This window comes from Hoplias malabaricus, chromosome 7 (genome assembly GCF_029633855.1).
Source record: "Hoplias malabaricus isolate fHopMal1 chromosome 7, fHopMal1.hap1, whole genome shotgun sequence".
Taxonomy (NCBI): domain Eukaryota; kingdom Metazoa; phylum Chordata; class Actinopteri; order Characiformes; family Erythrinidae; genus Hoplias; species Hoplias malabaricus.
The window spans coordinates 14,618,282-14,642,402 of record NC_089806.1 but is presented as its reverse complement, the minus strand read 5'-3'; the positions used below and the strand labels follow the sequence as shown (position 1 = coordinate 14,642,402).

The following is a 24,121-nucleotide window of genomic DNA, read 5'->3' as shown; positions in this document are numbered from 1 at the left end:
TCATTTTGTTTTCCAGATTAGGATTTGACATGTTATGTTGTGATGTATGCACAATGTATGATGGTGCACCACCATGTTAAGTACTTGCATTAGCGCATGCATAGTTTTAGGTCAAAATTTCTTCTAACAAGCCTGTATGTATCTGGTAGAGAATAAATAATGATTTTTGTTTTTAGTGATTGAAATCTCTGTAAATCAAAGAAATGCATGAATTCTGATTATTGAATATGTACGGGTTTGCATAAATACAGCATACATCCTTATTCATGCTCGTAGTATTTGATAGTGACTCAGTACTCAAGATATTATCTTGAGGAAAGACTGCCCTCTGCCGGTGAATGTGCATAGTAGAATGGTAGAAGATTTTAAACAAACTAATTGTTTGTCATCACAGCTTGTCCAGCCATGAGGGGCTCAACTCCACTGGATGTGGCTGCATCCTCTGTGATGGACAACAACAGTCTGGCCCTGGCATTAGAGGAGCCAGATCTGGAAAAGGTACTATACATTATTATATGAAGAGATCATTTGATGCACAGAATTTGCTACAGAGTTAATTTAAAAAAAGAAAATGTAGTATTCATGAATCATAAAAGTAATTATTGCAGTAACTTGTCTCCAAATAAGTGATTTACCAATCCATACATTTTCAGGTCTGAAACTTATTCTCAGGTCAAGATTTAATAATATTTTTCTGCAACAAACACCCTAGTGTTTATAAGCAATGTAAGAAAAAGGGCCTAGTCTCTTTTTTGGATGCTTTCCCAACAGAGGGGACTGGGGAGCATATTGAAGATTTAAATTTTTGTGTACTTTGAAATAGTTTGTCATGAAAGTTTGTCACTTGAAGTTTATTCTTGTTTTTTTTTTTTTTTTCGCTGTGTGGTTGTCAAGGTGGTGACATACCTGGCAGGCTGTGGGCTACAGAGCTGCCCAATGCTACTAGCCAAGGGATACCCTGACATTGGCTGGAATCCCATTGAAGGAGAGCGCTACCTGTCCTTCCTTCGATTTGCTGTCTTTGTCAATGGTGTGTGCCCTTTGTATTGGCTGTAATTTTCTGATGTTTTCTAATTTGGCTGATGAGGACTTGTTGCACGCAAAGTTATTTGTTTGTGTCTTCTCAGGTGAGAGTGTGGAGGAGAATGCTAATGTGGTGGTAAAGCTGTTGATTAGGCATCCTGAGTGCTTTGGGCCAGCTCTGAGGGGAGAGGGGGGGCAGGGCCTGTTGGCTGCTATGTTAGAGGCCATTAAGATCTCTGAGAATCCTGCCCTGGACCTGCCCACAGGGTCACCTGTGTAAGTCTCAAAATGTCCGCTGTCTTACTACTCTTTTATATACAAAAAACACAGTACATTGCATAAATTAGGTGTTGTGTTCATTACATTTAATCCAAATGTACATAAAAAAAGTATTTATGTATTACATTCATGTTCACTAACATCAAAGTCCCCATCTTTAAATCTAAACCAAAACTCACACATACTTTTGGATACATTACTATCCCTCAAGAACAGAACAAATCAATGCCCATGCTTGTGTGACACTCTTTTCTTGATAGAACTTCACACAAATACGTTCTTCTCATTTCTTGCTTTTTTGAAGAATAAAATGACAAAGGAATTTTGTATAATTTCATTGCCCATCAAATGTTTGAGGACAGCTGTATTTATTTACATGTTCTTCTGGTTTAAACTAGCCCTACAGAAGAATGTAACCACTGCTGATCAGTAGGTAGCTCATAGCCACTGTTGCTGCCTCTGGACTGATTTCAGAGTTTGTGATATGATTTGTCATATGGCAATTTCTGTCAACCTGCCTCTGACCTCTCAGTGAATGCCATGGGAGTGATTAATTGATTTTGACTGAGCACTTGCCTTGTGTGTGTGTGTGTGTGTGTGTGACAGGGTTGGGGATGAAGGAGAGGAGGAAGTGGCACACATGGGCAACTCCATCATGTCCTTCTACTCAGGCCTCATCGATCTTTTGGGACGTTGCGCCCCAGAGATGCATGTGAGTGCTATTCACTTCCCGTTTCATAACACAGAGAAAAAATAGTCACTTGGGACTAAATCAAAATAACTTTCTACTGACACTTTAGTCATCTTTGTTTCATGATGTGTCTTTTCTGTCTGGTTCTGTGACGGATTTATGCCATGTTTGACACCTATGCCCTATAATATTGTACAGAGCTCTTGTATTATTGATGTTTTACAGTTGATCAACAAGGGCAAAGGTGAAGCTTTGCGTATTCGTGCTATCTTGCGCTCTCTAGTGCCTACCAAAGATTTGGTGGGCAGCATCAGCATACCTCTCAAATTGCCAGCGATCAACAAAGGTTAGCCCAGATTCGTAATCATCTGACTGCTTTAACACCTCTTCAAACATATTTCTGATTGTTTCCACACAGCCTGTCAATTTTGTTTTTGTAAAACAGAATTTTCATTCATATTTTATCACTTTTGTACCACTAATTACAATGATTAAATTGTTGCTTAGGCAATAATTTCTCTAAATGCTCTAAGACACAAATCAATATGAAAAGCAAGAAACTAGCAATTTGCTTTAAAACCAGAAATTTCAAAGTTCACTCCTAAGTTTTGACAGGCAGTCAGTCTATAGCCATTTTTACATTTTTATCTCTTGTTCTCCTTGTTCTTATGGCTTTCATGGCTGCATGTCATCATTTTCTCTGCTCTCAAGACGGCAGTGTAACAGAGCCAGACATGAATGCTACATTCTGTCCTGAGCACAAGGCCCCAATGGTGCTCTTCCTGGACCGTGTCTATGGTATTGAAGATCAAAGCTTCCTCCTTAACCTGTTGGAAGTGGGCTTCTTGCCTGACCTGCGTGCATCTGCCTCTCTGGACACGGTGAGTGTAGTAGGAGTGTGATAATTACTGTTGTCATGTTTGATAGTAGCTTTTATAATAGATTTACTTCAGTATTATTTTTTTAAATATAAAACTCAAATAGTAAAATTAACATTAATATCAAGCTGAAATATTATGCTAAAAATGACCAAGACATATTTTCTGAATAATGTTATTTTTACTGCATTAAGTAAGACGTCAAGTATTGTGTCAGACAGAAGTATGAATTTTTTAATTTGTGTCATGTTGGTATTACATTTAGACTTCCAGATGCCTTCAATTTTGAAATTTGGAATACATTTTCAAGATTTAAACCAATTTTGAGTGCAACAAAAAAAAGAGAGTGAATTTAAATATTAAGGCTGATAATATTATCACATGATTGTTAATTGGACATTTAAATATGTATTAGGTTTTAATAACTGTTAATTACATAAATATACAGATGTAACAGTTCTAAGCTCAATCAAAGACATTTGAAATATAGACACAAAATCAACAGTCTGATTATATGTAATCTGTAAAAGACGACAAACTTCTTACAGTGAAGTATTTATTGTCATATTAAAGAAGGGGTACTGTTTTTCTCTCCCATACCCAGGAGGCACTGAGCACCACAGAGACAGCCCTGGCCATGAACAGGTACATTGGTTCTGCCGTACTTCCTCTGCTGACCCGATGTGCCTCTCTCTTTGCTCATACGGAGCACTATGCCATGCTGGTGGACTCCACACTTCACACCATCTACCGACTGTCCAAAGGCCGCTCACTCACCAAGGCTCAGAGAGACTCTATTGAAGAGTGTCTGCTCGCCATCTGCAAGTAAGGGCTCACAGTCAGGCATTTGGAAGGACTTTTAGTATCAGGCTCCATCCGTGAGGCCACTTGTTTCTCATTCTGAGTAAATGCACTTTAATTGTTTCACTCCTCAGGCACTTGCGGCCCTCCATGCTGCAGCAGCTGCTGCGCCGCCTTGTCTTTGATGTGCCACAGCTCTCAGAATACTGCAAGATGCCCATAAAGGTGAGAGTTTATTTTAGTTAAGTTTACAGTAAATTAACATTTAAATTCCTATATCCCTAATGATGTGAAAAATATTCTATTTGCTAGTACAGACCATGCCCATAAAGCCTGAAACAGGGAGGTGAACTCAATCCCCCTTTTTGGGTAGGAGTTCAGGTTGGCTTCAGAATATGTATGAAGCCAAACCCCCCATTGGATAAATGAATATAAGCAAAAGGGGTGGAGGTGGGAGCAAGTTTGTCAGACACAGAAATGACGTGAGCTCGCAGGGAATATATATGTTTGAGGGGAACAGTGTGTGCGTGGTTCTACTCCCAAAAATATGTTATTACATAAATTCAATATGAACAAATCCCATTTCCAAATATACTGGGATGGTGTGCAAAATATGAATAAAAACAGAATGCAAAATTTATATCAATACAGAATTTAAACCCTGAATTTTATTAAACATAACATAATATCAGTAAAGCATTTAGAAAATAAGGAGAAATCTCTGTGTGACTGGGACAAGGCCCAAAACCAGTATTGGCTGGCTGTGATCATATGGCCTTCAGGTGGCACTGCATTAAAAACAGACATGCTTTTGTAGTTGAAATAACTGCATGGTCTCAGAAACATTTCCCAATATATGCACACAGATTGTCGTTGAATCCACAAATTAAAGTTAAAACTCTACAATGCAAAGAAGAAGCCATATATAAACAGAATCCAGAAATGCTGCTGCCTTCTCTGGGCCCAGAATCATTTAAGATGGACCTAGGACCTAGGCAAAAGTGTCCTGTGGTCTGACAAATCAAAAATTTAAATTCTTTTTAGAAATCAGGGATGCCTCATCTTCCAGGCTGAAGAGGAAAGCTTGTTAAAAGTGCATAGTTCTAAAGCCAGCATCTGTGATGGTATGGTGGTGCACATGGCATGAGTGACTTGCACATTTATGAAGACACACTCATAATGCTGAATGATATATATGGATGGTTTTGTTGCTATCCAGACCTTGTGTTTTTTAGGGAATTCAATTATATAGAATAGAATAGAATCTTTATTTCATTTATATTTCAGCAAGGCCAACGAGGCCAATCCACATTATGCATTTATTACAACAGCAATGTCTGGTAGTAAAAGAGAGGAGCTAAACCAGTTCAGGCCCACTGAAAACATTTGATGCATTATGAAATAAAAAAAAGAAAAACTGTAACAGGGACCCAAGCTGTTGAGCAGCAGAAATCCTGTATCAAGCAAGAATGGGAAACTTTCAAAACTTCAGTAAGTGGTCTCCTCAGTTCCCAAACATTTAGAAAGATTGGCCAATATTTCAACAATCAAATTTCTCAGTTTCTGTTTTTTCTTTGGAAAATGACTATATTTTTACAAAAGTCAAATCCAAAATGGTTCAGAACAGTATGTGAAAAGACATTTGAGATTTTACTATAAAAACAGAACTTAATATGCACTTAAAAATAATGTTTTTCTTTAAAACTTTCTTTTTAATGTACTAATAATCTTCAGAATAGTACGAGGCAAGGCTGAGTGTCAGATAACACACACACACTCCTATTGCCCCAGGCTTTCAGTCACCATAAGCAATTTGTCACTTCAGATCCAGTCATGATACTTTGAGCTCTGTGAGAACATATCATTCTCCTCTTGACATCTCAAGTGATAGAGTGTAACAGCAACCTACTGCCCTGCTTTCATCAGTCTCTCCCAAATCAATCAGCTGAGCAATGGCTACTCTCCATCATGCCATGGCTTTCAACAACCAAGATAATGGAATTTTGAACTATCTTCTAGTTTGATTTATCTGGAAAATTCTGCCACAGTTTTATATTTTGGTAACTCCTTTGTTTTCTTTTCGCTGTAGCTGTTGACCAATCACTATGAGCAGAATTGGAAATATTACTGCCTGCCTAGTGGCTTGGGCAGCTATGGCATGGCCTCACAGGAGGAGCTCCACCTCACCAAGAAACTCTTCTGGGGCCTTTTCGATGCGCTCTCTCAAAAGGTACAGCAAAACTCCACAATCAGCCAACATTTTATTTGCATAAATGTAGAATTGTTGTGGAGGATGATTTTTTTTTTCCCATCTGTTGTATTTCGAGATATGTTCACATATTCATTTAATAATAATTACTCTTTACAATAATTCTGCTCTCTGTTCTCTCCAACTTTCTTTCTGCTCAAGCTAATCTGGAGCAGCCATGCAGCTCTCAGTTATAGATGACTGAGGACACAATTTCCTTTTCCTGACATTTGTTCTGTCAAAAAGGTCCAGGCAGACGTCAAGTGAAGAGTAATGAATAATTTACAAGGAGCTTGTTGCCCTCCAACAGAACTATGTGCTCTCTCAGACTCAATCCAAAATGCACTGGTTATATAACAGTTCACAGGACCTTCTGGAGTCTGGCAATGCAGCTTTATTTATAGCAAATTACCTTCCGTTTTCTCTCCTACAGAAATATGATGCAGAGCTTTTCAAAATGGCCATGACTTGTCTGAGTGCCATAGGTGGAGCCCTTCCACCAGACTATGTGGACACAAGCCCAGGCACTACTTTGGTGAAGCAGGTCTCTGTGGATGCTCAGGGCAACTTTGACCCCAAGCCCATCAGCACTGCCAAGTAAGTATCAAGAGGAGCACATATCACCTTAACATTTGTGTTCAGAAATTGAACTTACTAAAACACTGTGTTAATTTTTCAGTATCTCCCTGCCTGAAAAATTGGAATATATTGGCAACAAATATGCTGAGCACTGCCATGAGAAATGGGCATCTGAAAAGGTAACTTAATACGGAGAAAGGGCCAAACAAGGCACTGACTTTGTAACACTTCTGACATTTTGGGCTAGAGCTAATTTACACCCGAACAATTCATTAACATGCTAAATTAGGAGTTTGTAGTATCTAAAAGTTTTCAAGATTTGGAAATATTATTAACAATTATTTTGAAGGCTTTTACCATGTAATATTCATTTATTCATTGTCTGTAACCACTTATCCAGTTCAGGGTCGCGGTGCATATAATATTCACATAATATAAAACTCCATATAATTCAACAGATTTAGACAATGCCAATGCAAGCCAACACAAGATAATTTTATTTAAAAACAGGCCACAATTTGTGCTTTGGAGAACAAAAGGAAATCCAATTTAAATGAGACTTTACGGGAAAAACAAACAAGCAAACAAAAATCCCAGAATATTATACAAAGAGTGGCTTGTAACGTACATTTTCTGTGTCACTACACAAAAGCATTTTCACTTCATGGTGTATAAAAGTATTGAGAACTACATGCAAACACATACACATCTTTAAGTCATGGTAAAGAACATTTTGTTTTTTGGCAGATTGCACTAGGCTGGACTGCAGGAGAGAAGGTGGATGAAAAAGTCAAAACTCATCCTCTCCTCAAACCATACAAAGCACTCAGCGAGAAGGTACTATGTGCTTCTGAGCCTTCCTCTACTCTGCATTCATCCACAGAGCTGATATTTACTAATCCCCATTAATCCATGTATTGGAATTTGTCCAGGAGAGGGAGACCTACCGCTATCCAGTGAAGGAGTCTCTGAAAAGTATGTTGGCCATGGGCTGGAATATTGAGAGGACCAAAGAGGGAGAGACCATGTTCCAGCAGCGAGAGACAGAGAAAAAGACCTCAGAGCCTTCCCAGGTAAATAGATACAGGTGCATCTCAATCAATTAGAATATCATCAAAAAGTTAATATATTTCAGTGATTCAATTCAAAAAGTGAAACTCATATATTATATAGAGTCATTACAAACAGAGTGATCTATTTCAAGTTTCTTTAATGTTGATGATTATGGTTTACAGCCAATGAAAACCTAAAAGTCGTTAACTCATAAAATTAGAATATTATATAAGACCAATTTAAAAATGATTTTAATACATAAATGTTGGCCTACTGAAAAGTATGTACAGTATATGCACTCAATAATTGGTTGGGACTCCTTTAGCATGTATTACTCCTTCAGTGCTGCATGGCAGATTAGAAGAAATAAAAGCTTGAAATAGATCATTCTGTTTGTAATTAATCAGTATAATATATGATTTTCACTTTTTGAATTGAATTACTGAAATAAATTAACATTTTGATGATATTTAAATGTATTGACATGAACCTGTATCTATTTAAAGCAGAATAAGGGCAAATAGTTTATTGGTTTTAACAATAAATATATTGATTTGTATTTATATAATATGCTATTTTCCTAGGGAGATGGATTTAAACCATCACCTGTGGATCTGGATAATGTGATCCTATCCAGAGAGCTACAGGTAAGTTCAAATGTTTTTTGAATACTGATTTATGAATACATAAAAGCTCTTTTTTTATTTCAGTTAAACTTGCTATTTAGTACAAGAAAGAAGCATTTTATTTTAATTTTTTAGTACTAAATGCCTCCAGAATTTTTGTAAGATATAAATTTGAAAAAATACATTTTATAAAAGTCATATATTTTTGAGGTATTTATATAGTTTTCTATTAAGTATATGTTTCCTATTTTTTTAGAAACCTATTATGAATTTTACAGGAAATGACTAGAAATGTCTTTTAAACTGGCTTGTGTGTTCCACAGGCTATGGTAGAGACTGTAGCAGAGAATTACCACAATATGTGGGCAAAGAAGAAAAAGATGGAGCTAAATAGCAAAGGTAATGATATTTTCTTTAAAACATGTCTCTTGTATTTAATATCTCAGTGTTAGCTAATAAGGTGTTTTCATTTGTAGGAGGTGGTACTCACCCTCTACTGGTACCATATGACACTCTGACAGCTAAGGAGAAGTACAGAGACAGGGAAAAGGCACAAGAGCTTTTCAAGTTTCTACAGCTCAATGGATATGCAATAAGCAGGTTTGTGTGTAAGCTTTATCTTTTCTTGTGCATTCATTTAAAAAAAGCCTACAGCAAAAATGCACGATTGTCACTTTAATGACACATTAACTAATTATGACCAATCCTCTGTGTCTTTACATTTGTATGTATTTATCAGAGGTCTGAAGGATATGGAACAGGAATCCTCTATGGAAAAGAGAACTGCCTATAAATTCCTTAAAAGATTGCTGAGTTATGTGGACTCCGCACAGGAATTCATAGCACACCTTGGTGAGCTGATCTAAAAAACAAGATCATTTAACAACAGGAGACAATAAAAATATGAGAAAAGAGAGAAACATTAACACATATAGAAATAATGGGTGATAATGGAAATAATTAATTCATGTAAATTCTGTTTTGATTAGCTCTTTTTTATTTTTATTTTTCTGCAGAGGCTATGGCCACCAGTGGAAAAACAGACAAATCTCCACATGAACAAGAGATAAAATTCTTTGCAAAGGTAAGAATGTAAATCTTTCTTTCTGAATATTAAAGCAGTGGTATAACCTACCTCAGACATGCTTCTAAAATTAATGTTCCTGATCACCCTGAATTGCAGGTTCTGCTACCCCTGATTGACCAGTACTTTAAAAATCATTGCCTCTACTTCCTGTCCTCTCCCAGCATCAATCTGAGCAGCAGTGGCTATGCTTCTAACAAAGAGAAGGAAATGATCACCAGGTTTTGCTCATTAATATTAACTATAACTACATTAAAATAGTAATATACAAAAGTAAATTTACATTATAGCAGCATCATAATAGCTAAAATCAAATCAAACTTTTCTGATCATTCTTGTGTTGTTTATTTCTCACTATTCTACAGTCTCTTCTGTAAGCTAGCAGCCCTTGTCAGACACAGGATTTCTTTGTTTGGTAAGATCATCCTCAATTTGATCAGCTTTTTCTCTGTTTGTATTTTTTTTTTTTTGTGTAATTCATATTTGAACACCTCTCCTTTTTTCAGGGAGTGACTCTGCCACAATGGTGAGCTGTCTGCACATCTTGGCATGTTCACTGGACTTCAGGTAGATACTTTTTTTCAGGCATTATTCAGTACTGTGCTAAAAGGCACTTACGCCATTTTTAATTTACCACAGTAGTATATAAAAATGACTTCCAATTAGAAAATGTAGAATTTTTTATATTTTTTTGTAGGACAGTGATGAAATCTGGCTCAGAGCTGGTGAAGGCGGGAGTCAGGACCTTCTTTGAGAATGCAGCCGAAGACCTGGAAAAAACAATGGAGAACCTGAAGCTTGGCAAACTGGGCCAGTCCCGAACCCAGATGAAAGGAGTTGCACAGATCATAGTCTACACCTGGGCGGCAGTGCTGCCCATTCTTACTGCACTCTTTCAGCATGTCACCCAACACCAGTTTGGGGTGGACTTGATATGTGAGGGGACATTTCTGATATATATTACAGACACATATCATGACTTTCACAAAAAGAAAAAAAAACAACTAGTTAAAAATAATCACATGTGTAATACTTGATTGCACATTCCCATGCCTCAGTAATCTTGTCTGGTAAGGATTAAATCAGGCTTTTAAAATAGTTCCTGTCCATACTGGCTAACTCTTTCATAAACTGTGTGCACATTTCAGTAATTTCATGTGTGCCTTTGTCAGCATTTTACCTGTGGTTCCACATTGGGAGAGTGTAAATTCAGGTCTAGTGTTTTTGATCATCAAGTCAAGGTGTTTCAGTGTTTTATGTTGTCTGTTGGACTAGTCACATCCAAACACCCTGCACTTGTGGACTTGTGGAATATGGTATGTTGTTTTCTGCTCAGTCATGAAACAAAACCATAAAGGAGGAGTGGGCTAAAATGGACAGGAACTTTCTTAAGGGACTGGTGTAATCCTTACCTGACAGGATTGATGCTGTCACTAAAGCAAAGGGCTCTTAACTATTTTGGATCTAATTGATGGATATGACTAATTGTTTCACCAATGAAGCTTATTACACAATTATTGTTTGCCTGATAGGATACTAATGAAAATAGTAGCTATCTTTAGACTATTTGTAACATCTATGTTTTTTAACTTCTTAATATGTTTCAGTGGATGATGTTCAGCTGTCCTGCTATCGCATCTTAACCAGTCTCTACTCATTAGGAACTGGAAAAAACAGCTTTGTTGAGAAGTAATATACTTTTGTAAACACCTTGGTAAGATATACACCCTTTTACCTCAGCTAAAGCTTGTGTTCATGTTTAAACAGACAGCTTCCCGCACTGGGTGAGTGTTTAGCCACTCTGGTGGGTGCCATGCCTGTGGCTTTCCTGGAGCCTCATCTAAACATGTACAACCCTTGCTCTGTCTTTAACACCAAAACACCTCGGGAGCGAGCAAGTGAGTGCCTATATCAATTCAATAATTTTGTAAAAGTAGCTTTGATAATGGACTATTATTTTGATAATATCTGTCTGCTTCCAGTTTTGAGCATGCCTGACACTGTAGAGGAGATGTGCCCTGAGATGCCTCGTCTGGATGGCCTGATGAAGGACATCCATGATATCTCAGAATCAGGGGCCCGCTACACAGAGATGCCCCATGTAATAGAGGTTGTCCTGCCCATGCTGTGTAGCTATCTGTCTTATTGGTGGGCAAAAGGCCCTGAAAACTCACCTAGCCATGCAAGCTGCTGCACAACTGTTACCTCTGAGCACCTCAGCCTCATCCTTGGCAACATCCTCAAGATCCTCAACAACAACCTGGGCATTGATGAAGCCTCCTGGATGAAGAGGATTGCAGGTAGATGCTGTGTGATGTCATGCAAAGTAGAAGTAGTGTTTTTGTATGTACAGGTTTTTAAGTGTACTGTTAGATTATACAGATTTCTTTGTGATTGGTGAAGTTCAGGGATAGTGAGGGAACTTTCATGCTCACCATGTCTCTGCTTTGTTCATTTCTATTCAGTGTACACTCAGCCAATCATTAGCAAGGCAGGTGCAGGCCTCTTGCGAACTCACTTCCTTCCTACACTGGAGAAACTAAAGAAGAAGACGGTAAAGGTAGTGGCTGAAGAAGAGCTGCTGAAGGCTGAGAGCAGGGCTGATACTCAGGAAGCTGAACTGCAGATTCTGGACGAGTTTGCTGTGCTCTGCAGGGACCTGTATTCTTTTTACCCAATGCTCATACGCTATGTGGACAACAACAGGTAGCATGACTTTGCAGAATGTTCAATAAGTAAATAAATATTTTTTTCTGGTTCCCAAAATTAAAGAAAGCCATTTTCTAATGGTGGCCATAAATGGTCATTTTTTTGAGTAAAGTGTTTTTCTAACATATATATAGAAGGGAAATGTGAATTACACATAGAAACATAATAATATATTTTGTGTATTTTACTTCATACCTATGAACTTAATGAACTCCCCTTCTTTTTTAAAGATAAATTATATATGTACATTTTAATTAAACAGAAAAACAGGAAGATAACGTTTTTTTTCCCCCTATCTAGGTCCAAATGGCTGAAGGAACCTAATGCAGATTCAACTGAGCTCTTTAAAATGGTGTCAGAGATTTTCATCCTTTGGTGTAAATCTCATGTAAGTTGTAAAAAAGGTTTTTGTGTAACAAAAGATGGCATTATTTACTTGTTTCTGTGTTTTCACAAATATATTTATCTCTTTACTTACAGAATTTCAAAAGAGAGGAGCAAAATTTTGTGGTGCAAAATGAAATCAACAACCTTGCCTTCCTCACTGGAGACAGCAAAACCAAGATGTCAAAGGTAGGTCTTCAGATGGCCTAACTTAATAAATGCCTGCATAAAGTAGACTTATTTGCTTCAGGTACAGGTGAGCATATGCTAATGACTCCTTAGCGTTGGAGAAAAAGCTTATTCAAATGTTTTCAAGTCATGTGACTGGGGGACACAATATTGCTGTGTTTGTGTGGTCTGCACCAGTCAGGAGGCCAGGACCAGGAGAGGAGAGGGAAGAAGAGGAAAAGAGAACTGTACTCTGTTCAGACTTCCTTAATTGTTGCAGCCCATAAAAAGTTGCTGCCCATTGGTCTCAACATGTGCACCCCTGGAGATCAAGAGCTCATCTCTCTGGCCAAGATCCGTTACAGTCTAGTGAGTATCAATCTTTTTAGTGATTCTGGCCTGCTCATTCGTCATTTCATTTTCAATAAACTTCTAGTTCAATGACTGCAGTAGAGATTTTTTTTGCAGAAGAGACATGCTCCCCGGTAAATCTCTGGTTTTCTGCTCCTCACAGAAAGACACAGACACTGAGGTGAGGGATCATCTGAGGCAGAACCTCCATCTTCAGGAGAAGGTGAGTTAAAATAATGTCAGATAATGAATGCTTAAATGTATGAATGTATAAATCTCAGAAATAGTAACTCTACAGGAAAACTTTGTTAGTTAATGTGAAGTGTAACGTAATATCAGACTATTTCTATTGGACTTTTTACCTTTTTATTCTGAAATTGTCACCCAGTATATGTGAATTTAAAAAAATGAAAAATAAAAAAATAACTATTGGAGACAAAATTGAGATATGTTTGTGCAAAAGGTGATGACATCATGCCACAAAATCTAAGAAGTCGTAACTTTGGAGGGGAAGAAAACATTTTCATTTATAATTTAAAGCCATTTTATTCCAAGTGTTTTTTGAACAATTTCTCATATTCATACAATAATTCATGTCTTGGTCTTTGTAAGATTTGCATTAATTTCATGTTACCAAATAACTGAATATGAATGATATGACTAAATTAATAATTTAAGGGGCTAATAAAATCATGGGTTCATGTTATAGTCTGAGGACCCGGCAGTGCAGTGGCAAGTGAACCTCTATAAAGACATATTGGTGAAGAGCGATCTGTCTCCAGATTCTGAACGATCTGTGGAAAGAATACAGGGTATCTCAGCTGCTGTCTTCCATCTGGAGCAGGTCAGAAGCATTACTAAATGCATGCCATTGGCTCTTTAAAGAATGCTTCAATTGATGATTCTTTTTTGTAAATGAGATATGCAAATATTTTAAAACTTTTATTACAACTCCATGTAAAATAAAGCTTTTTTACCAAGTAAAAGTTTTTCACAGAACTCAGCGTTCAACTAAAAAAACTTTTAGAAATGATACTTGCATTGAATTCAAGCCATAAAATGAAGCTGGGGTATAAGGTTTTTACATAACTTTCTCCGCAGGTGGAACAACCTCTGAGGAATAAGAAGCTGGAGAAGCAGAAGCTGCTGTCCAAACAACGCAAGCGGGCTGTGGTTGCCTGTTTCCGCATGGCACCACTGTATAATTTGCCAAGGTAACCACTCTGAAACATCTACAGTTCACTTTTATAAAACAATTGGACTATTAGAGATGTCAGTGTTATATGCACATATAAGTAGTATGTTTCTTTTAGTGTTCTCACATGATTTTCCCCATTCCAGTACATGTGGCCTACAGTTTCTTTCTGACTTACTGTAGAATACCAAATTGCACTGTATGCACATTTGATTTGTTGTACATAGTCTTTTCTCCTATTTGCTACTCAACATGATCTAAGCTCCTCTCATTTTGTAACTAACCACCAGTCAGAATGAAAGTTTGGGTACTGGATATTTTTGAACATGACCTAGTTGGTGTTTTCCTACACCTGTCTTGCTAGTCCTAAAGTTTCTTCCTCTTTGTTGTCTCTACAATACACTTCAGATACAAAAATAATAATTACTTCCTGAATGGCTATGGGTACGTTTGGCTGGAAAAGGTGTACCAAACCTCCAGCTTTGACCGTCTGTTCTCCATGCTAACGGTAATGTGAGCCTAAAAGACCTCATATTCCAAACATCTTCCTCTAGTCCATTATCCAACCTAAGGATTGAGAAAAAACATTCAGTTTCTACTTCTGAATGGTCACCTTCCAGTTTTGAGTGCTCTTTTTGTAACTGTTACATTAATAGTATCATATACCTGGTAAAAGAAAAACGCTTTTTACATTGCTAATGTGGTGAAAAATAACTTGTTCCAATAAATTTAGGACTGTCTAGCAAAAAATATTTTGACTTTTACCTTTATACGTTTAACCCTTTAAACAGCAAGCTTACTGCTGAGTTAATACGACATACTACTTTAAACTACTATGAAATATTCTGTAGCTAATATGTTATAATGCAAGTGAGGAATTGGAATGCTGATCCTCACAACATAAACAGTTATTAAAAATGTGGACCTTTGCTGTATAAGGGGTTTACAATATGATTTGTACTGATTTCCTGGGTTTCCTCTTTCAATGATTAAGGTGGCCAGTCAGATGAGGCCATGGGCCACACATTCCTCTCACCTCCTGCCCCTTCCCCTCACCTGAACACACCTACTTACCTTCCTTCCATTTTTGGCCTCCCTCCTTGCCCTGCCTCTTTTCCATCCTAACCTTCCTCTCCCCCGACTCTTCAGGCATCGCTCTATTAATCTCTTCCTCACGGGCTATCAGAAACTTTGGATAATAGCAGAAGAGTACTCCTTTGAGGAGAAGCTAGTGCAGGACCTGGCAGTAAGTACTGGGCCGGCCTCAGCGCTGCGCCGTGTGCCGTGTGTGCCTGCTGTTTGCCTCGCGGCCAGCACCTTGCCTGCTGAAATGCGGGAGCGCACCCCCGCTCGCCTCGCGCTCTCCTGCCGACCCCCTGGTCGTATGGCGTTCTACAGACAGAGGCACAGCACACAGGCCCTGCATGAGTTTCGGCTGAGCCTCAGCCCTCGCCACCACTCTAGAGCAGTCTGTCTCAGCACAGCAGTGGTAAGAGGGGAAAGTCGCACCCCACCACACTCTGCCTCTCTGTTTGGGTATCGTCTTTCTTTCGTAAGTCTCGTAGTGTAAATCGTGAGAGTTGGTGGCATGTTCACTTCATCTAGAAACCATGTCTCTGTGTAAGTGCAGGCAGTACAGTTGCAAATAAATGCACCCACAGAATCTTAAAGGGCCCATATAAGGTCAGAATTATGTGGGGAACATTTCAGGGTTTTGCAATGAAATAGGTGCAGAATATGAGTAATCTTGGAGAAGGAATGAAGGCAGAAGTTTAATGTTCTGTCCAGGGCGGCCAAATAACAACATTATTAACAAAATGTCAATTTCTGTCTTCCATAATAGGCTTTTGTTTTGTAACATCTATTCTGATTGGTCTTATATACAGGGTGAGCCAAAAGCTGCAGGACACTCTTTTATCTGAAAACCCCAGCAAGTAATGGGTGAATGTGCCAATCTTTTAGGTTATGTCCAGAATATGGCCGCCACTTTGAAAGCCTCCATATTGGATCAAAGGCATGTTTTTGCTAATGGGAAGGTGGTCATGTAACATATCAACTAATAAAAGAGTGTCCTGCATTTTTTGACTCACCCTATAGATGCCTGGATACTTTTATTCTGAAATGTTATATTTGGATTTTGAGAACCAGGAATTTTGCAATGTTTAATGTATTTTCCCCACATCTGTCCATTAAATCTCATATAGAGCATTTTGCAATAACAGCACTCTATCAGGTCATTCACTTACATTTCTTTAGACTACTTTAGGCATAGCACACTGCCTTGAGTGTGATATGAAACTTATTTGTAGCAAAACAACTGTGATGAATTAAAATGGACTATTATTTTGCAACTTGCTTTCTTTATCTGACTGTACAAACCAAGAATTGAATGTATGTTTTTAAACACTACTTTATTCAAAAAGCACAGTAATGTCAGTTCTCCTTTATATGGGCCCTTTAAAAATATAAATTATAGTTAGGATATTTTTAGAAAGGTTCGGTTTGACAAAAACTGATAACAGAATTGCACTAAATAAACTCTAAAATCCCAAGAACTACCCAAACATGCTACAGTCTAATTTGCAGAATAACTGGATTTGAAGCACAGCCTGAAACTAACATTTAACTGTAAAATGGTTTAACAAATTCAAAATGTAAAATTAAATTCCAGCTATCACTTTACATCTCTGAACATGCTCTGCACTGCCATTCTCATTGCACTATAACCACACAGTTTTGCATGTCTACCATGAGCTGGTCATTGACCACTAATTGCACCATCCCTTGGACACACGGTCCTTGAGCATCACATCAGGCAATGACCATGCTCTTTTCAGCATGTCACCTAAACCAGTGCTTCTCAGCTCTGGTCCTAAGGCTGCACACACCTTGATTTGTTCTCCAGCTTATCTAAAAAAGAGCACAAAGCTGCTTGTTCACTTTGAAATTGAGTCATATTTATGTACAGCCATAATTGAAAGACACTTTATAGTGTCATAGGACCAGGAATGAGGGACACTCATTGAACATTTAAGTGTGCCATTATGTGAAAATAAAAGAATAATTGCATGTGATTTAAGTGTGGACCACTTGGTCTGGCCTGGAGAGACAGCTTGAGTATTGAAACAATACAGAATCAGTTATATATTCTTTTTTATTAATTGTTAAGAAAAACTAAATGAATCAATGTCTAAACAGTGATTTAAAGCTTTTTTTTGAGTTGGTCTGTGTTTTGTTTTTTTTTTACTTCTGTAATTAGCTTTTTGTACAAACTAACCATATCTGAGGTCTACTTGCAGTCATAAAAAATATTTGGGAACTCTGATGAAATTGTATTTGTTGATTTTTTTTTAAAAAAGTAGAGTGTTTTAAAACTTCCTCTAGAGAGAACACATTTTGATAAATTTTACATATTGGGAAAAAATAAGACAAACATTGTGGCCTTGACAAAATTTTACAAAGTCTATTTACAGTAAAATAAAGCTTACACACTGAAGTTTGCTCCCTATAAAGAATGTGTTTTCACTTAGAAGGTTGTTCTAAGATGTATTTAGGTGAGGGGTATTTATAATTTTGCACATGACTATATATGGTTTGTGATAGCACAGGGTGTGATGTGGTTGATTGTGTGTGTTCCAAAGAGAGATAGTGGTGCCTTTAGAGAGCTTAAAGTTTACTTGTGTGAAATGAAGAATGAAGATTTGACTTTTGTGACTTGTCTGGTTCTCCCTCTAGAAAAGCCCCATGGCTGTGGAAAAAGATGATGAGGAGGCAGAAGCTGAGATCCAGCCAGATCCCCTCAAGCAGCTCATCCTCCACTTCAGTCATAATGCCCTCACTGAGAGAAGGTGACATAGAGCCCTTACATACATGCATGTGCAAATTAAATAATACACTCGACAAACATATGTTTAAAGGTTTGTAAACACCTGCTCATTATTAGTTCTTTTTCTGCTTAGTTTCTCTTTCAGATTCCCCACCCACACATAGAGTATCTGTTATGCTAGGTTATACTGACCACAGCTGATGGGATTTTGCAGTTGCATTCTCCTTGGCTGTGTGTATCTCTGTAAAAGCATTTCAGTGCAGCAGGTTTATCAGTCAGATATAGTCAGAAATATTAGCTATTTCCCTGTCTGCATGCTGTAAGATATGTTATATGTAAGATGGCATCGTGAAGGTGGCAGCTCCTGCTCATTTCTGAGCCTTTTCTACTTTTATTTTGTAACTTTTTTTCTTTATTAATATAATGTTCACACATTATTTAGTGTTTTTTTTTTTATTATTGTTGCGCGCCTCGCTATACCTATGCTGCAAATTTCCTTGCTGTGGGACTAATAAAGGATTATCTTAATTGAGATATCCTTGTTTGTTCCACTTCTCCGCACGGCCCACTGCTGGGTGGCTGTATACCCCTCTAGCCACTGCTAGGTATTGGTCATAACTGTCTTATTTTACTAACAGTGCTTTCTGTGTAGATTACTGCGTATGTGGAGTAGAACATCTCGTTCAAAATGGGTGCAATAAATGTAGATGAATTCAATAATTAAAAGAGGTGTCGGGGTAATGTTGGACTTTTATTGTGCTGCTTCAATATAAATAATCAAAAACAATAATCACATTTTTTCTTTAGTTTCCAGGATGTAGATCCCTTGTATATTGCGTATGCAGATATGATGGCAAAGGTATTTCTTTCTGGCTATTGTTAATGACTACAGCCAAATGAGATTTTGCAGAACATCAATAAAAACAAGGCAATGACAAAGTGAAATGGATTCTTTTCAGAGCTGTGCTGAAGATGAAGAGGAGGAAGAAGAGGGAAAAGAAAAGACCTTTGAGGTATGTCCAAGAAGTAATTTTAACTGTTTTAAAGAAACCATGACTGTACAAAAGTCGGTTATTTTGTTATATTTCTAAGGAGTTTAGATATAAGGTGCAAAAGCCCAAATCTGGGATTCTAATAATTCTTAAAAAGTGTAGAAAATGTGTAACTCCTAACAACCATACAAGACCTAGTAAACCACCACTTACTTTGAAAAACAGTACTTACGTTGAAAAACTATGGGCTATGATAATTCAAGGTATCTGTTTGTTTGTTCATCACAGGAGAAGGAGATGGAGAAGCAGAAGACTTTGTACCAGCAGGCCAGGCTGCATGCCCGGGGAGCTGCTGAAATGGTGCTCCAAATGATCAGTGCCAGCAAGGGTGAAAAGCTCTTTTGTTGCAGTTTATACCTTTTTTTTCAACATGAACATTATCGTTTTTAATTCCGATTGTAAACTGCTTACAACTACATCTAACCAGTGTTTATGATTGTTAGGGCGACTTGGCCCCATGGTGACTTGCACTCTAAAACTGGGAATCTCTATCCTTAATGGAGGCAATGTGGTTGTTCAGCAGGTATATTTGACTGCAAAATCATGTTAGTTTAATTTCAACACATAATTGCACTAATTATTATCATATAATCAAATATATTTTATATCTTTAGAAAATGCTGGACTACCTGAAGGAAAAAAGGGATGCAGGTTTTTTCAAAAGTTTATCTGGACTCATGCAGTCCTGCAGGTAAGGGATATTGCAAACATAGTTAACATCGCCTAGTTTTATTGCACAGTAAACTAAACTTTCTCCCTGCATTAGTGTACTGGACTTGAATGCATTTGAGAGGCAAAATAAGGCGGAGAGCCTTGGAATGGTGACTGAAGAAGGGTCAAGTAAGTTCATACCATCTAACATTCATAATCATTTACTCTTGCCATTCCTTTCACCTTTCACTCCACTACAAAGTAGTTTACAATCTTGTCATGTGTGGTCTAATCGTGCACCATTTGCCACAGTTGTTGAACCATTCTATTACTAGTCTCTTTTCCGGCATTACTCAGCACTGCAGGGTCTGGTATTGATTCAGTTTCAAAAGAGAATTGAATGCAATGGACACTTCTGTCACTCACCAGCTTACAAGAACCAACATCTTCTGTGTTTGAGCAGCTGGACTGTTTTTAATCTGTGCAGTTCTGTGTTTCACAAATGTGAAGTGTTTTCAAAAAGCGTGAATATGTTTCAGAGCTGCACTGCTCTCTGAAGTTGTCTCATCATTCTGTATTTAACATCATTCTTGTATTAGGACCTCTGGGTCTAAGCAGAGTTTTCCTGCATGTTATAATGAATGCAGAAACACCACTCTTGTATTCTGTGGTAAACAAATATGGTCTTGAAGCTTCTATATTTTCTTTTCCAAATGTTACTGGATCCTCTGAAATAGAAAATTGTTCAAGAGTAGGAAATATGGAAGATTTGGAGTTTTCAAAGTTTTTGTAAACACCATTCATTTTTCTCATAAATATGAGCATGATGCTGGCTGTAGTATGACATAGATCTATTGTAGCCTGTTTGTCTTATTGTCATGTGTAGATTTTTACAGATATAACCAATTTAATGATTTGAATGTCCCAAATCTACAGTCATATTACTAATGCATTAAGTCATCATTAATCTTATATAAATGTGATTTGCAACTGCACACTTATACTAAATATGATTATGTAGTGGGAGTGGTGTTATTAACCAGTTGTCCTGTCTGTATATACTGAGATGGTCTACACTGCTCATAAAAATTAAGGGAACACTTGATCATCATAGTTTATCATCATCAGTTAAACTTTTGGGATATCAGTTGGTTAATTAGGAAGCATACGTGATTGTGTATCAATTTCACCTGCTTTTGTGCAAATGAAAGTGACAAGTCCATCGTAGAGCAAGACAACCCCCCAAAAAAGAGAGAGTTTTTCTGGTGGTGGCTACAGACAAGTACTCTCTCTTTATTCATCCTGATGGATTCTTCTCTAGTTTAACATTTCAGTTCCTGGATGACAAAGTCACTGTTGCCATTGACTGGCCCTCACTATCCCCAGACCTGAATCTATTTGAGGATATTTTGGACATTATATATGTCATTGAATCCTATGCAGCCATGAAGTGCTTTGGACTATCCAGGAGATCACTGGTGCCCTGATCCAGGTCTAAAAGCAGCTCACTTTGGATAACTTCATTGGGTGTGCATACAGGCACATTGTCACAGAGTCACATTGTAAGCTACTGTGATAAAATCCACACAAATTGGATCAGTCTGTGAATTGAGTATTGTACTTTGACTTTCAGTGAGATTTTTTAATACAGCTTTCAGTGGGTTGATGATCTTAGTTTCCATTGACAATTGTTTCTTGACAAAATTGTCATTTTGTTTCCAATGAAATCACATGATTTTGTCATTAAAATCTTTCTTTTATCATGATCAGATACATTATTTTAGCGTTCCCCTAATTTTATGAGTGGTGTATTTAGCTCATATGATATGTCAAAAACGGCGGCACGGTGGCGCAGCAGGGAGTGTCGCAGTCACACAGCTCCAGGGACCTGGAGGTTGTGGGTTTGATTCCCGCTCCGGGTGACTGTCTGTGAGGAGTTTGGTGTGTTCCATCTGTGTCCGTGTAGGTTTCCTCCGGGTGCTCCGGTTTCCTCCCACGTTCCAAAAACACACGTTGGTAGGTGGATTGGCGACTCAAAAGTGTCCCTAGGTGTGAGTGTCTGAGTGACTGTGTTTGTGTTGCCCTGTGAAGGACTGGAACCCCATAATGAATTAATTAATTTAGTGACATTGAAATAGATATGTATTTGTAAGATATATGTGTAACCAAATGCATTTCTGCCCAAGATGGTTTGTTACAATACAATGGTTTCTGAAGTCTTTAGTGTTAGAAATATGAGCAGTATATTTTCTAATGGAAAAAAGAAGCATGTCTAATAAATACACAAATTTCTTACAGAACACAAGACTGTAATTCCAGATATTCTCATTATTGTGAGCTGCATGTCGATTCCAACTAAACCAATTCTCCAGCAGAACTAACTATAGTGGTGTAGTGTACTCCTGATAATCTGTGAAGCAGTGAATATTTGTGTGGTGCAATTATCTAGTCTCATCTCCCATTAAACACATTTAGCTGCATGTGTATGTTCCTCAATTACAAATGACCACATACTCTCATTTGTCTTATATCCAGTGTTTTCTCCTTTGCTTATGTCTGCCTTCTTTGTTTGTCTTCTATTATTTTATACTCTTGGATGGCAGTCAACGTGAGTGAGCGGGGTAAATACAGTTTAGCTTCTCCTCATTTCGCTGTGCTGTCACTCAGCATGTTGCCATTTCTAGGCCATTTCTACCCTTATCCCCCTACATCCAGTGACCTTGATGCACTATCCTAATCTCTCCTGCCGAAAATTCATGCATGCTAACATTCAGAACAAAGATAAAGAACCAGGTTTCCTTACCTTATTCCGGTACTAAACTAGAGCTTATTCATTGAATAAGTGTAGGTTGACTTTACTTAAAAATTACTAACCAGGCAAATTAATACCGGTTCACACAGGCCTACCTCCCTGTAGAATTCCTAAGCTACGAAAGGGACCGTGACAGTAAAACTGTGAATCTGGGGCTTATTCACACATCAGGTGTGGTGTGTGACTTCCACGGTTATGACATGGTGTTAGAAAAGTGTTGGAACCCTGTTTCCCTCTCACAGGTATTCTCTCAATAAATCAGTGTGTCATTTCTTAAATCAACACAGTTTGCGTCCACTATTCTTTTTGGGTATGTTCCAGAACTGTAATGTATATACACTATGTGATACCTGTGAAAGTATCTTTGCTAACAAAAGCTTCTTTGAAAACTGTCAGTTGTGCATATTAATCTTCAAGCATTTTTTCCTCCAGTCGGCTCTTTGGATGCAGTTGCAAGTCTGCAATCTAAAGTTCATCTTAAGTGCTGTGAGGTCCTAGTGTAGCCGGTTTTTGTGCTTGCTTTATATTCATGATTTTTTGGTTTGTTTGTTTTTGTTTTTTTTTTAGGTTTTTTTTTGGTGTTTTAATTCATTCAGTAAATATTTCTCTCTCTCTTTTTGTATCATATTTTAAGGTTCCAAAGTATTACAAAATGATGAATTTACGAAGGATTTATTTAGGTTTTTGCAGCTTCTTTGTGAGGGACACAACAATGGTAAGATTATCTATTTATTAAACTACATTAAGACACTGTTTAATTATTTATTAATGCTGCTAAATTTTTTGAGACCAATTAAGACAAAGTCTTTGTTTTTTGTTGAACGTATTTTCCAAACTGTTGTTTACGATACCTTCAACAGATTTCCAAAACTTCTTGCGAACTCAAACAGGAAATACAACTACAGTGAATATAATTATTAGCACAGTGGACTACCTCCTCCGTCTACAGGTAACACACAGTAAGGGGTAAAGTCTCACAATCAAAATATACAGCATACTGAAAACCAGTGTTATGTACGCTCATCTAATGCTCAAATTCGTTTTGGTTTCTAGGAATCAATTAGTGATTTCTACTGGTATTACTCTGGAAGAGATATAATGGATGAACAAGGACAACATAATTTTTCAAAAGCCTTGGCAGTAGCTAAACAGATATTTAATTCACTCACAGAGTACATTCAGGTAATATTAATTGCTTAAGTTTACATTGCTGAAACGTATCATGATGGTTCAAACTAGTCCACTGAAGAAGTTAATTAAAAATCAGGTTTTAGTTTCTGTGAATTTAAAACATGTTATCACTGTAGGTACTGATGTGATTCCTTCCTCAGGGTCCTTGTATTGGGAATCAGCAAAGTCTGGCTCACAGTAGATTGTGGGATGCTGTGGTTGGATTCCTGCATGTCTTTGCCAACATGCAAATGAAACTATCACAGGTATATACTCACTATTTATATTTGTGCTAATAATAGGACTGTCAGTTGTTGTTTTTTTACTATTATTTTTTGTAAAAAAAAAAAAATTAGTCTTTTATTTTACGTCCTATATTGTTTTATACAGGACTCAAGCCAGATTGAGCTGCTAAAGGAGCTAATGGATTTGCAGAAAGATATGGTGGTCATGATGCTATCTCTTCTGGAGGGTAACTCTCTCATATCTATATTAAACAAATACTGTTTGTAAATGCATTATCTGTGTAAATTAAGTAAAA

The 24,121-nt window shown here is 37.5% G+C and overlaps 1 protein-coding gene across 1 annotated transcript in view; it reads left to right on the top strand.

The window, feature by feature from the left end:
* Positions 1-24,121, top strand: part of ryr3 (ryanodine receptor 3) — an 82,294-nt gene that overhangs the window by 51,859 nt on the left and 6,314 nt on the right. The window contains exons 42-87 of the mRNA XM_066676473.1: positions 395-498; positions 895-1,030; positions 1,128-1,299; positions 1,909-2,014; positions 2,219-2,339; positions 2,705-2,874; positions 3,476-3,696; positions 3,807-3,897; positions 5,762-5,902; positions 6,354-6,517; positions 6,600-6,678; positions 7,247-7,336; positions 7,432-7,572; positions 8,137-8,199; positions 8,502-8,577; positions 8,655-8,778; positions 8,918-9,030; positions 9,195-9,262; positions 9,362-9,483; positions 9,628-9,677; positions 9,769-9,829; positions 9,960-10,198; positions 10,870-10,951; positions 11,030-11,160; positions 11,245-11,562; positions 11,728-11,968; positions 12,272-12,359; positions 12,452-12,544; positions 12,722-12,892; positions 13,038-13,097; positions 13,584-13,718; positions 13,976-14,088; positions 15,219-15,315; positions 17,805-17,917; positions 18,703-18,754; positions 18,855-18,908; positions 19,176-19,275; positions 19,391-19,470; positions 19,562-19,638; positions 19,714-19,787; positions 22,202-22,219; positions 23,045-23,125; positions 23,271-23,359; positions 23,464-23,592; positions 23,742-23,846; positions 23,971-24,052. Coding sequence (XP_066532570.1) covers positions 395-498; positions 895-1,030; positions 1,128-1,299; positions 1,909-2,014; positions 2,219-2,339; positions 2,705-2,874; positions 3,476-3,696; positions 3,807-3,897; positions 5,762-5,902; positions 6,354-6,517; positions 6,600-6,678; positions 7,247-7,336; positions 7,432-7,572; positions 8,137-8,199; positions 8,502-8,577; positions 8,655-8,778; positions 8,918-9,030; positions 9,195-9,262; positions 9,362-9,483; positions 9,628-9,677; positions 9,769-9,829; positions 9,960-10,198; positions 10,870-10,951; positions 11,030-11,160; positions 11,245-11,562; positions 11,728-11,968; positions 12,272-12,359; positions 12,452-12,544; positions 12,722-12,892; positions 13,038-13,097; positions 13,584-13,718; positions 13,976-14,088; positions 15,219-15,315; positions 17,805-17,917; positions 18,703-18,754; positions 18,855-18,908; positions 19,176-19,275; positions 19,391-19,470; positions 19,562-19,638; positions 19,714-19,787; positions 22,202-22,219; positions 23,045-23,125; positions 23,271-23,359; positions 23,464-23,592; positions 23,742-23,846; positions 23,971-24,052 — 5,235 coding nt within the window. The remainder of the gene's footprint in view (positions 1-394; positions 499-894; positions 1,031-1,127; positions 1,300-1,908; positions 2,015-2,218; positions 2,340-2,704; positions 2,875-3,475; positions 3,697-3,806; positions 3,898-5,761; positions 5,903-6,353; positions 6,518-6,599; positions 6,679-7,246; positions 7,337-7,431; positions 7,573-8,136; positions 8,200-8,501; positions 8,578-8,654; positions 8,779-8,917; positions 9,031-9,194; positions 9,263-9,361; positions 9,484-9,627; positions 9,678-9,768; positions 9,830-9,959; positions 10,199-10,869; positions 10,952-11,029; positions 11,161-11,244; positions 11,563-11,727; positions 11,969-12,271; positions 12,360-12,451; positions 12,545-12,721; positions 12,893-13,037; positions 13,098-13,583; positions 13,719-13,975; positions 14,089-15,218; positions 15,316-17,804; positions 17,918-18,702; positions 18,755-18,854; positions 18,909-19,175; positions 19,276-19,390; positions 19,471-19,561; positions 19,639-19,713; positions 19,788-22,201; positions 22,220-23,044; positions 23,126-23,270; positions 23,360-23,463; positions 23,593-23,741; positions 23,847-23,970; positions 24,053-24,121) is intronic.